Source organism: Monodon monoceros, unplaced genomic scaffold (genome assembly GCF_005190385.1).
Source record: "Monodon monoceros isolate NGI ecotype Baffin Bay Population unplaced genomic scaffold, NGI_Narwhal_1 Super_Scaffold_21, whole genome shotgun sequence".
Taxonomy (NCBI): Eukaryota; Metazoa; Chordata; class Mammalia; order Artiodactyla; family Monodontidae; genus Monodon; species Monodon monoceros.
Genome location: NW_021703778.1, coordinates 34,910,808 through 34,924,635, shown reverse-complemented (window position 1 = coordinate 34,924,635; position 13,828 = coordinate 34,910,808). Strand labels below are relative to the sequence as shown.

General features: G+C 37.5%; 1 protein-coding gene across 1 annotated transcript in view; it reads left to right on the top strand.

Moving 5' to 3' along the window:
• ADAMTSL3 (ADAMTS like 3) overlaps positions 1-13,828 on the top strand; it is a 373,694-nt gene that overhangs the window by 133,689 nt on the left and 226,177 nt on the right. Inside the window, 1 exon segment of the mRNA XM_029237311.1 lies at positions 11,247-11,292. Within this exon segment, the coding sequence (XP_029093144.1) occupies positions 11,247-11,292 (46 nt within the window).

Below are 13,828 nucleotides of genomic sequence, written 5' to 3'. Positions count from 1 at the left end.
CCAACTTGATCTTTAGATCCAATGCAATCTCGGTCAAAATCCCAGCATATTTTGTGGATAACAGCAAACTGATTCTAAAGTTTATGTGGAGAGGCAAAAGACCCAGCATAGTCCACGCAATACTGAAGGAGAAGAGTCAGAGGACTAAAACTACTCGACTTCAAGAATTACTATACAGGTACAGTAATCAAGACAGTGTATTAGTCTTGAAGGGATAGACAAATGGATCAGTGAAACAGAATAGAGAGCCCAGAAATAGACCTCCATAAATGTAGTCAACTGATCTTTGACAAAGGAGCAAAGGCAATACAATGGAGCAAAGATAGTCTCTTCGACAAATGGTGCTAAAACTACTGGACATCGACATGCAAAAAACTGAATGTGGACACAAACCTTACATTAACTCAAAATATATAAAAGAACTAAATGCAAAACACAAAACTATAAAACTCCTAGGAGATAACCTAGGAGAAAACCTTAGATGACCTTAGGTATGGCAGTGACTTTTTAGATGCAACACCAAAGGCACGATCCATGAATAAAATAATTGATAAGCCAACTTCATTAAAATGAAAAACTTCTATTCTGCAAAAGATAATGTCAAGAGAATGAGAAGACAAGCCATAGACTTGGGGAAAATATTTGCAAAAGACATATTTGATAAAGGACTGTTATCCAAAATATACAAAGAACTTGTAAAACTCAACGATAAGAAAACAAACAACCCAATTAAAAAATTGGGCAAAGACCTTAACGGACACCTCACCAAAGAAGGTATGTAGATGGCATATAAGCACATGAAAGGATGCTCCACATCATCTGTCATCAGGTAACTGCAAATTAAAATAATGAGAGACCACTATACACCTATTGGAATGGTCAGAATCTGGAACACTGACCACAGCAAATGCTGGTGAGGGTGTGGAATAACAGGAACTCTCATTCATCGCTAGTGGGAATGCAAAATGGTACAGCTACTTTGGAAAACAGTAAGACGGTTTCTTACAAAACTAAACATACTCTTACAATATGAGTGAGTGTTCATGTTCCTTGGTGTTTGCTCACAGTAGTTAAAAACTTATGTCTACACAAAGACCTGCACACAGATGTTTATAGCAACTTTATTCATAATTGCCAAACTTGTAAGCAACCAAGATGTCCTTTGGTAAGGTGAATGGATAAATAAAATGTACATCCAGACAAAGGAATGTTATTCAACACTAAAAAGACATGGTCTATCAAGGCATAGAAAGACATGGAGAAAATTTAAATGCATATTACTAAGTGAAAGAAGCCAATCTGAAAAGGCTGCATACTATATGATTCCAACTATATGACGTTCTTGAAAAGGCAAAACTATGAAGACAGTAAAAAGATCAGTGGTTGCCAGGGGTTAAGGGTCGGAGGTGGGGGTGATGAGTAGATGGAATACAGAGGATATTTAGGGCAGTGAAAATACTCTGTAGGATACCATAATGATGGACACGTGTCATACATTTGTTCAAACCCATGGAATATCCAACTCCAAGCATGGGCCCTGATGTAAGCTATGAACCTGGGGTGGTTAGGATGCGTCAATGTAGGTTCATCAGTTGTAGCAAAGGCACCACTCTGGTGGGGAATGTTGATAATGGGGGAAGAAGCTATGCATGTGTGAGGGCAGGTGATATATGGGAAATATTGGTGCTTTCCCCTCAGTTTTGCTGTGAACTTAAAACTGTTCTAAAAAAATTGTCTTAATAAAAAAACAGTAAAGTTGAACATACAAGAAATTAAATGAAATCTACAGAGCCAAAAAACAAAGAGGAAACTGAGGGCCAGACCAGTAAGTGCATAACTGATTTTGTGCCTACCCTGGGGATGGAGATGGGATTTACTGGTCTCTAGAACTCAGGCTTTTGAGTTTTAATTCCTTCACAGTCACAGGGGATCAAGTCTTGTGTGTATATGAGGCACAGTATAGGAACTCCAGCCCTAATTTAAAGACAGGACTGTTGAGGTCTATATACTTACTAAACAGATGGACTGGAAAAAAATAAAAGCCATACACCAACATAGGGAATTTAAATATATTGGTCTCAACATTAAATGAAAACAATTTTCCACTTTGGAACAATGGACCTACTCTCCCAAGAATTTGAGGTGCATGCATATTGACCTACATATGTTGTATATATTGAGTTGGATGTTTATATCCCATTTGATTGTGGAAGCCTTGAGGTGAGAAATTAATATGAAAAGTAGTTTTGTTACCCTTGACAGCCCTGAGGTTACTGCAGTAGTAAAAGATATGGAGAGACGGGTCACCAAGCCAGGCTATATAGGATTCCTATCCCTATCAATAGAGCCCTGCTTATGATAAGCTTGCAATCTAAAATAGATAATACACATGGAAGTATTTGCAATGAATAAGCACCAGCCGGCACTGCATGGAATATTTAAGAGAGAAAAGTCATACAGTTATCTAAATCGATGCAAAGGGTGGCATTTGATAAAATGAACACATTCATAATTGAAATGAAAAATCTTCTCACACTAGGAATAGAGATGTACTCTCTTAGTCTATAGAATGTTACTGCATTTTCTTTAACATTAGATATGAGATCAGAATGGCTACTGTCTTTGTTCATATTCATTATTGTACATGAGGTCCTAGTCAGTATAAGGCAAGAAAAAGAAATACAAAGTATAACAATTAGAAAGGAAGAAGCAAAACTCTCATTATTCATAGACTACCTGATTGTCTAGACAGAATATCCAACAGTATCTACACATAAAATAATAGGACTAGTGAAAGAATTCATTAAGATTATTGGAAACAAAGTTAGTGCACAAATAACTATATGCTTACACAGTAGGAAAAACTAATAAGAAAGCAAATTTCAAAAGGACACCGTTTTTGCTACTTAAAAAATATAAGGTACCTTGTAATAAATTCAATAAAAGATATACAAGGCCTTTATGAAATATTTAAAAGCTCACCTAAATAAATGGAGATATATAATATGTTCATATTAGGAAGCCTCAATATCATAAAAATGCCAGTTTCTCCTAAATTATATTTAAATTAAATGTAATTTCAAGAGTCATATGGAAGTGCAAAGATAATAAAAACAGTTTTGAAAGAGAACAAAAGACTTGCCCAAACACTAACATTAAAAAAAAATTAACTATAGTAGTAGGATGGGCGCAAATAGGCCAATGTAGCAAAATCAAGAGCCCAGAAACAGAAGCATGCATATGTAGGATTTCAAGATGTCATGAAAAATTTGTGTAATTACACCTGAAACTAATCTAATGTTATATGCCAATTATACCACAATTTAAAAAATGGTGGAGAAAAGATGAATATTCAATACATGAGGTTCAAATATGATTATTAATATCCAAAGGAAAATATTAGAAAATGTCAATCTATTAAAGAATAAATTCCAGGTGGATTAAAATCTACTTATGAAAAGCAAATCTTGAAAACATTTAGAAGAAGAATATATAGGAGAATATCTGTATGATCTCTGGGTAGTGAATTATGCCTTAACTAAGACAAAAAGAGCATAAGTTGGGAAGGAAAATATTTATAAGTTTAAGCAGGCTTTGTATTGTAAAAATATATACTATAAACCAAAAGAAGAGCATAGAATGGGAGAAAATCTTGATAATGAATATAACCAATAAGGGATTAGTGTCTGAGATATTTAAATACAATAAAACAAAAGCAAAGCAAACTAGTAGAAGAATGGGAGAAGGATATGAACAGGAAATTCACAGAAGGGGAACCTGCATAGTCAAAAACAAATGAAAATATTAACCTCATTAACAAAAAAAATACAAAGTGAGATATTTCATATTCTTCACACTGGGAAACTTTTTAAAGTTTAAAAATGCCAAATATTGCCCTAGATGTGTAAATACAAGAACTTTTCTGCACTACTAATGGGGGTGAAAATTGGTATTCCCACTTTAAAGGGCAGTTTGTCATTATCTGGTACTAGTGAAGCTGTAAATGCCCACAACAGAGCAGTCCCACTAGGGTATATATCCCAGAGAAACATGTGCAAATGTACCCTAGGTGATTGTATAAGATTGCTCATTGCAGAACCAACCTAAATCTTCATAGACTTTTAGGAAAATTGATCAATAAAAAGTAGAAAGAATTGATAAATTGAGCTATATTTATAAATTGGATTACTCTAGAGCCATAAAAATGAATGAATTAGAGATGTGTGTATCAACATGGATATTTTCAAAAACATAGTGTTGGGACAAAAAAAAAATCAAGCTGTGAAAGGTTATGTAAATTATGATACCATTTACTTAGTTACCTCTAACCAAAGGGAGGGAGGCAGGAGAATAAGATTGAGGAGGTTTGGCAGGGGGCTTCCACCATATTTGTAATGACACGTCTTAAAAATAAATCTGAAGAAAACTTTCAAGAAATGATGACGCTTACTGGTGTGTACATGAGTTTGCATCATTCTCCCGACCTTTTTTGGACTTAAAACATTTCATAATAAAATAATTGTAGGAACCCCAAAACAGCTCTATCCTAAATATTGCTACTGTGTTTCGAGTCACCATTCCTGAAGTAGTACTTGCTTGACTTTTTCATTTTTTAGGACTTAATGCAGCATTCTTTAGTCTATTTGTGTACACATCTTAACCTATATTTTAAAATTTACCTTTAGGCCTGGGAATCTCCAAATTTTTGCTTGCTCCCTGAGCTCATCTAGTTTGAATACATATCTGAAGCTAGGGAAGATCTTAAACCAAATATAAAAATAAAATTAAATGAGAGAATAGTGTGTTCTGAGGTATGTACATTAAGGAAAGTGTATGGTGAGGCAATATTTGTTCTCCAGCTTGGTTCCTGGCATAAGGCCAGGCCTGTGGTGCCCCCACTCTTTCCATGATTCTGATAAGAAACAGGGACAGTAACGTTATTTCTCTGCATAAAAATTAAATTAGATTACTTCAAAGGAAAGGCAGTAGGGTTGTTAATAATTCTGTCTTTCCTGCTCCCCACCTTTTAGGCAGCCCCAAACCTAACATACCCACTCCCATATTGAGACATTTCACTGTAATTTTGGAAGTACTCTGTGATTGTTAAGAAGGAAACCTACTTCCCTTGGAAAGCTTATCAGGTCTCCTTATCCTGGAACAGCTTTAGAGACTCATTAAATTCTTCATAAATATTGAGCTTTTGTGGTCGATTTTTCTTGGAAGAGGTACGTGGAGGTGGTTACATAAAAACCAGACAAAAAGCTCTCCCAGAGCTTTAGAAGACCTTTCAATGCCTTCTCTTTTTATCAGTGTGCCCCTTTAAATTTATGATTTAGGAAAGGGAGTGAGTGTGGCTATTTTGCTCATTTCTTTCTTTGTGGATAAAGTTATTTCAGAATTTGATTACATTTAAATACACACTCAGTTCTTTTGCACTGTAAACCATACGCCAGCCAGAATGTCTCTTTCTCTCGCAGAAATTTGCAATTTGATATTCTAGTCAAGTGCCAACCATGGGAAAGACAGGTTTAACTGCTATTTGAAAAAATTAATATATTTCTATTCTTCAAAACATATGCTTCTTAGTTTTTAAGACACTAGTGTTTGAGTCAGTACATCAGCAAATGAATGCAATAAATTATAGTGCTATAAACTCCAGGGAAATTTTATTAATGTTTTTAATGTATCCTCATGTGGAATCAACATATGTTTTTTATATATTCATAAATTTATGGCTTCAAAAATCTTCAGTTTCAGGGTGTTATGAATGTTGTAGTGGATAGAAAATACATAATTGTGAAATGATGTTCTTGAATTTTCATATACTTCTGATAACCATTAGCTCTTGCAAATAATAATTAGAATGGAATTAAAAACTTGGAAGTAATATTTCTGCAGCTCAGTTGCTTTGAGCCAAAGGAATTATTTCCAGAATAAGCTGGCAGGTTCCTGCTTGGGGAATTAGGACTCCAGTGTCCTTAACTTTAAAATAACTTGCATTTCATTTTATGCCTGTTTCATAAAGTGGCCATTCATTTTCACACTAAATTGTAACCAAAGCATTCCACATCAATAGAGGCCAGTCAGTGGGTTCAGTGTGTGTTAGGTTGGACAAAATGAAGTAGAACATGAAAAATGTCCACCAGATGGTTGGGTTAAAAAAAAACAAACCTTACTGCTGACTTATTAAAGGAATTGAGGGATAATCCTACTGCATCTTTATATCCACATCCTAGTACATAGTAGGTTCACCATAAGAAGTCATTGGAGAAGGAATGTGTCCAAAATGGTACTTTATGTTTTGAGAATTCATGAAATGAAATGCTCCTTTTTTCATATCACTTTGCTGCAGTTATTGTAGCATTTTTAGTAGAGATATACTTACATTTTAGGTTTAGATTTTCAGGCCCAACACTCAAGATGCAAGTTAGTGCCTCACAATTAGGACATAGCAGATGGCAGTGGGGTGTAGACCACGACCATATGGTCTACACGGCAGGCCTGAGACACAAGCTGCCATCAGCAAATATGTTCTTTTCTCTTAGTGTTAAATTTTTCAAAATTGGTTTTGTTTTTCATTTAAATAACTAAAATTAAACAATTACTAAAAATGCATCTGAAAAATTATTTCTGAAGTTCTAATACACTTTTAAAGAAAATGTCATTCTTTGTAAGTTTCCACAGTTTTTGTATTCCAGTATTTAGATCAATTCAGATACTCTCTTAAGCCATGTTTTTTGTAATTTACCTGCCCCCTTGAAATTGGAATCAAAAGCTTTTGGGTTATAAGTCAGCATAATACAAGAAGATTTTGGTTATCACTTCCCTAATCTATTAGCTGCTTTCCTCAATTGGGGCTTTTCCAAAAAAAGCAGAGTACTTCAAATTACCCTTTCACTTTTTCTGTAATTTATTTTCTTCTTTTATCCACACATAATAAGCACAATGAAGTAAGTCATGTAAGTAAATGACCTTGTCCACTGGCATAGCTGTTGTTTCCCAGGAGAATAGAGTCATATCCTTTTGACCAAGAGAGGTTGGTCAAAAGGATATGACTCCACCCTAATAAATTTTCTCCACCCTAATACATTTTTCCTGCCAGACTCCCAGTTTGGTGCTTCTGGAATGTTTAAAATTTAATGTAGCCTGGCTGAGAGTTTAATAAATTTGCAAGTCCTATACCTCTGATGAGTCACAAAGATGGAAATATACAGTGTTAGAAAACACTAAGACTGGGTCAGACTATTGCGATAATCTAGGAAGATGTTCTAAACTACAAGTCAAGAGAAGTATATTAAAAAGAGGCAACTAATTGGACACTTTGTCTGTATTCCAGTTCAGAAATTTAAGTATCATTTAGGTAATGCTTTTGGAGGCAGCCGTAGTGCTGTTCTTTTCACTCCAAAATGCCTTTCTCCTGTATACTTTCTAAATCCCATTAGGGACTGCACCTCCCAGAAAACAGATATGAAGAGACTGAGGTACATGATGCAATTGGAGCAGAAAGTAAGCTGAGGATGGTATGAGATGTGGATGGAGAAGGGTGAGTTTAAGAAGGATTGCAAAGAAAGAAAAGGCAGTATCAAAAAGTGTATCAGTGGAGTTCCTTGGTGGCCTAGTGGTTAGGATTCTGGGCTTTCACTTTCACTGCCATGGTGCAGGTTCAGTCCCTGGTCAGGGAACTGAGATCCCACAAGCTGCGTGGCATGGCCGAAAAAAAAAAAAAAAAAAAGAAAAGCGTACCAGACAATAAAATACAAAATAATCACTACAGGAAAAAGAAAATCAGTCATGTGGAGGGATATCTGTAGGAGATTTCTTGGAAGTATAAGAGAAGGTCAAACAAATGAGATGTATATTAGAGAAAATCATAGATCAATAAGGAAATAATAGGAGCGGAGAAAGGGGCCTCTAACTTAAGAATTACAGATATTCTTGGAACAAGAGCAGTAGTCAAAATTATAATCTGAGAATAAAATGTGGCACTGCAAGTAAAGACCTTGAGTATTCTAGTCAAAAAGGCCAAGCAGTTTTAGTCAAAATCAATGAAAATAAACACACAACTAGGTACACCCTGACTATAATTTTTACTTCAAATAGTAACAAAACAAAACACTATATGCTTCCAGGCAGAAAAATAAAACACATGTACAAAAGAATAAAAATCAGACTTCTCTTCTGTGAGTCTAAATGTCAAAGGTCAGTGAAGCGTGTCTACAGTTTTGAGGAAAAAGGAACATGAAAAAAGTAATATATCTTGCTGCATTGCCTTTCCTATGTGAAATACAAAGTTTAATAATAATATGGGAGACATTTACCCTTCTTGAAAAAACAACCAATCAAATAATACTTAGCCAACCAAGAGTTAAAAACACATACATGAAGAAGTCATAAGATAAAAGGAATGGCATTTGTTATCCATTTCTAGATATGTATCCTAAATGTGAACAAAAATGAAAGCATAAAGATGTTTAGCAAAGCATTATTATATAAAATAAGCAGCTCAGCAATCCTGCTTCTTAGTATTTGCCCAAGAGAAATGAAAAGTTTTGCTCACACAAAACCTGTATGTGAATGTTTACAACATCCTAGTTCCTAATTGCTAAAAGCTGGAAACAATCCAAATATCCAGTTGGTGAATGGGTAGATAAACTGTTGTACATACACACAGTGGAATACTATTCAGCAATTAAAAAGGAGCAAACTATGGATACACGCAACAACATGGGTGGATTTCTTATGTATTATGTTAAGTGAAAGGAGTCAGTCTCCAAAAACTATACACTGTATGATTCCATTTATGTGGCATTCTGGAAAAGGCAAAATTAATGGGGCAGAAAACAGACCAGTGGTTGCCAGAGGCTGAGGGTGGAGAGAAGTTGACTACAAGGGAGCAACCTGAGGGCATTTATGGGGTGATGGAGCTGTTCCACATGTTGATTGTGGTAGTGTTTACACAGTTGTATGGGTTTGTGAAAACGCATGAAATTGTGCACCCCCAAAAAGTGAATTTTAATGTATGTAAATTTTAAAAGTAGGGAAAAAGAAGAGGCAGCACAAATAGCCACAAAAGGTAATGTCTGTAGAACAATGTGAATATACTTACAACACTGAAGAGTATACTTAAAAATGGTTAGGATGGTAAATTTTATGTTACGTGTATTTTACCACAATTAAAAAAATTCAAATTCAAAACTACAAAAAAAGTAATGTCTGTATTATGGACTATTATGTAGTCATTAAACAATTTTTTTCCAAGGAATTATTAATAAAATGGGAAAAGGCTATAATATTAGATTGAAATGAATACGAAGTTGAATGGGCTGTATGATTTCACAACTGTAAATAAATCAGGGCAGAAACACTGGAAGATGAAATGCAAGATTATTAAGGGTAAAGGTCTTGATGATGGGATTTTTAAAATATTTATTTATTTATTTATTGGCTGTGTCAGGTCTTAGTTGTGGCACGCGGCATCTTTTGTTGTGGCACATGGGCTCTTTGTTGCGGTGCGCGGCCTTCTCTCTAGTTGTGGTGTGCAGGCTCATTAGTTGCCATGGACGCATGGGCTCCAGAGTGGGCAGGCTCAGTAGTTGTGGCACTTGGGCTTAGTTGACCAGAGGCATGTGGGATCTCAGGTCCCCGACGAGGGATCAAACTGGTGTCCTTTGCATTGCAAGATGGATTCTTAACCACTGGACCACCATGGAAGTCCCAATGATGGGATTAATGCTTGGTTTTCCTCCTTTATACTTCTTGGCACATTAGTAGTTTTCACTTACTCTTTTTGTAATTGATAAAAATAGAATCGTCAGAAAGTATGTGCAGTGAGTTATATACTGCTGAAATAGACTTGTTCAGTCATTTCATATAGGCTCATATTTAAATCACACCAGCAAAAAAGGATCTCTTTGGATCCACTTTTTAGAAGTTCTCTTCTTCCAGGGACTTCCCTGGTGGCACAGTGGTTAAGAATCCGCCTGCCAATGCAGGGGACACAGGTTTGAGCCCTGGTCTGGGAAGATCTCACATGCCGCAGAGCAACTAAGCCCGCGCGCCACAACTACTGAGCCTGCGCTCTAGAGCCTGCGAGCCACAACTACTGAGCCCGAGCACCACAACTGCTGAAGCCTTCGCGCCTAGAGCCCGTGCTGTGCAACAAGAGAAGCCAACGCAGTGAGAAGCCCACGCACCGCAACGAAGAGTAGCCCCCGCTCGCCACAACTAGAGAAAGTCCGCACGCAGCAATGAAGACCCAACACAGCCAAAAAAAAAAAAAGTTCTCCCAGGACTAACTATTCTAAAACAAATTAACGCTTGACTTTTAATTCAAGATGGCAAGATAAACCTGTGTTTAGCGTTTCTTGCTCCAAATTTGCCGTTGAATTGGCCAGGGACACATAAAGGGTAAAAACATAACTCCGTGGAAAAACTGGGAAAGATCCCATTCACAGATGAATTATCTTTAAGGAGTTAATGTAAAATACAGAGCAGCAAACACTGCACTGAGGGAAGGACCTGCCAGATGGAATTCCAAACATCCAAAAGGAAAGCTTGCCTGGAAGATGAGTGGCTGGGTCCCAAAGCAAGTGGTTGGAGGGAAGGATAGTGTGTGGTCATCCCTGGAGGATTCTCAAGCATATACATACATGCGTATATGACTTCAGATCCTAGAGGATCGGTATCCTAAGAAGTCCGCCCCAACGCTATGTTTTGTAGCATTTGTTTAATAAGGCTGGTGGCTGAAGTAAGATATAAGCATTGCCTCAGGCAAATTTCTGACAGAGACCATTGTACTGATTAGAGAGGGAATTTATAGAGGGCCCGGCTAACTTGGTGACCTCAGTGAGTGAGGAAGAGAAATTCCCTTTCAGGGCCGTGCTACACAAATACTTCTACCTGTAGTTTTACCTTCTTTTTCATAGAAAAAGAAAACATATATGCACACATTACACACACACAAACAGTGTACATTAATTTCAGTGGTTATATAGACCCTAGGGTAAAAACCATGCTTAAGTAATATTATTACATTAATTCAACTAAAGAATTCACTGTGTTTAATGTGACACTTCCATGAGACTTTTTGGCCTCCTGATCCTTGAAAGTTATTTCTTAGAATTTAAACTTTGAGTCTTTCAGGTAATGGGCACTAATAAAAGTTTTACGTGTGCCTCGTTTTTCACTTGTATTTTCTTTCCTGCTTGCAACTTCCATGAAATCCTTATTTTCTTTTTTTTCCTCAGGAATTGTGAAGGGCAGAATATTCGATACAAGACGTGCAGCAATCATGTAAGTTCCGTATGTAATATAAATATATAATCGCATAAAATATGTTCATGTTTGAAGTTATTATGTACTGTCAAGCTGATGGCCTCTTGGTACTCATTGTGGAAAATTTGAATATTCATTTAATTGACAACAGGTTTTGTATATCTCATACCTGCCATTTATACTACCCTTTTAGGCCACTTCGCATGTATGATCTAATTTGGTAAGCATTTAATAATTTCTGAATTCATAGAAACAATACATAATACTTGTAAATACCTTCAAAGTTCAAAGTGCTCTATGTGTAGGATTTCACCTGACCCTCACAACTGTCTCTGAGATATTGGCATACGAGGTGTGGTTATTTCTTTATTTCAAATGAGGGGACTGGGACCAAGGGAGGTGAAATTATTTTCCAAAGGCCGCAAAGGAAGCATTGAACTTGAACTTGTCTAGTGCTGTTTCTCCTGCTCCAAAACACCTGTCCCACTCGCTGCAGACTGTGTTAAGGAGTACTGTAGGTGACTCAAGAAAACCACACCTGAGGAAGGGTTTGTAAACCTTGCTCTCATTCTACAGTATTTAACACAAACAAAAACTAAAATTCAAATATACAAATGTGCAATGCAAAATAAAATGTCAGAAAGCACCAATCCTATTTTCTACGTAAAACATTTCGGTTGTTTGTGATATATACCCAAATCAAAATGACAGGAAGTCAAAGGAAAATCTGAAGATCTAAGTGAGATTTAGGCGTTTTTATTTTTATTTATTTATTTTTTTTGCGGTACTCAGGACTCTCACTCTTTTGGCCTCTCCCGTTGCGGAGCACAGGCTCCGGATGCGCAGGCTCAGCGGCCACGGCTCACGGGCCCAGCCGCTCCGTGGCATGTGGGATCTTCCCGGACCGGGGCACGAACCCATGTCCCCTGCATCGGCAGGCGGACTCTCAACCACTGCGCCACCAGGGAAGCCCAGATTTAGGTTTTTTATTTAAAAAATCCATTTTTCTCAATTAGCTATGTCATTTATTTTAAATGTTTCACTTACTGGAGGGACTGCCCATCTCTGTTCCTTCTCTGTCCTGGGCCAGTGTGAGACAGCAGTCCTGGGTAAGCATTTCTGTTCTGTGGACCCAAACTTTTCCTCGTTGGACAGCCTCAAGCTCTAGACTTGGGGAGTGGAGAACAGGCAGTGTTAGCAGGACCTTTTGTCTGTGGAGCTCGAGCCACGTTTTCAGTCTGTTTTAATCAGTGGCGAAGCAGAAATGTTTCTCTCTCAAACTTTGGTGGGAAAAATCGTGCTTATTTATAGGGCACTCAAAATCCAATATCACCCAGCCCTGAGGTGGCCAGATTTGTGGCCACTATGTCCTAGGAGGGATTTTGGGAGACAAAGCAAATAGGTTTCACATGTCCTATGACAGGATGGACTTGAGGAATCGAGAGATACACATGCACGTGGTTGCACAATTAAACGAGCTGGAATCCAGGTGGGGATGAAGGAGGGAGAGAGGTTGACCGAGCACAGACACAGGCTGGCATTTAGGTACAAGCAGAGTCTAGCATTCGTTCTTTTTTTTTTTTTAATTAAATTAATTAATTTTGTTTATTTATTTTTGGCCTCACCACACAGCATGTGGGATCTTAGTTCACCGACCAGGGATTGAACCCGTGCCCCCAGCATTGGAAGCGTGGAGTCTTAACCACTGGACCACCAGGGAAGTCCCCTGGCATTCATTCTTAGACCAGCACGTGGATGTATTAGCAGCCTCAGGGTTTTACACACAAGACGTTTCCATCTACTACCTTTTGCCTGGGTACATTTTATTTTTTAATTGCTGCTGCAACACATTACCACAAACTTGGCTTACAGCAATACAAATTTTTTATTATCTTACAGTTTTGGAGGTCAGAATTTGATATGGGTCTCACTGGGCTAAAATTAAGGTGTTGGCAGGGCTGCATTCCTTCTGGAGTCTCTAGGGAAGAATCCATTTCTTTGTCTTTTCCAGTTTCTAGAGGCTGCCCACATTCCTTGGCTTGTGGCCCCTTTTTCCAACTTCAAAGCCAGCAACATTGCATCTCTCTGTCCATTTTTATGTAGTTACATCTGCCTGTGATCACAGCTGAGCAACGTTCGCCCACCTGGATAATCTCCCCCTCTCAGGGTCCTTAACCTTAGTCAAAGGATGCTTTGGGCAAAGCCCCTTTTGCCATGTAAGGTAACCTATTCGCAGGTCCTAGGGATCAGGTTTTGACCATCTTTGGGGAGGTTGCATTATTCTGATTAACACAATGGGACAGCTCGGCTTCTCAGACAAATTGGTCTGGCAAATTCCTTGCAGTCATTCCAGAATAAATTTCACAACAGTATGCTATCAAGGAATACTCTGTGAAGCTATCTAGGGGAATTCATTTTAAGTGTCCAGATCAAGATATTACATTCTGATATTTCATTCTAGAGTTTCTCTCTCTCTGTCTCTCTCTCTGTCTCTGTGTGTGTGTGTGTGTGTGTGTGTGTGTGTGTGTGTGTGTGTGAGAGAGAGAGAGAGAGA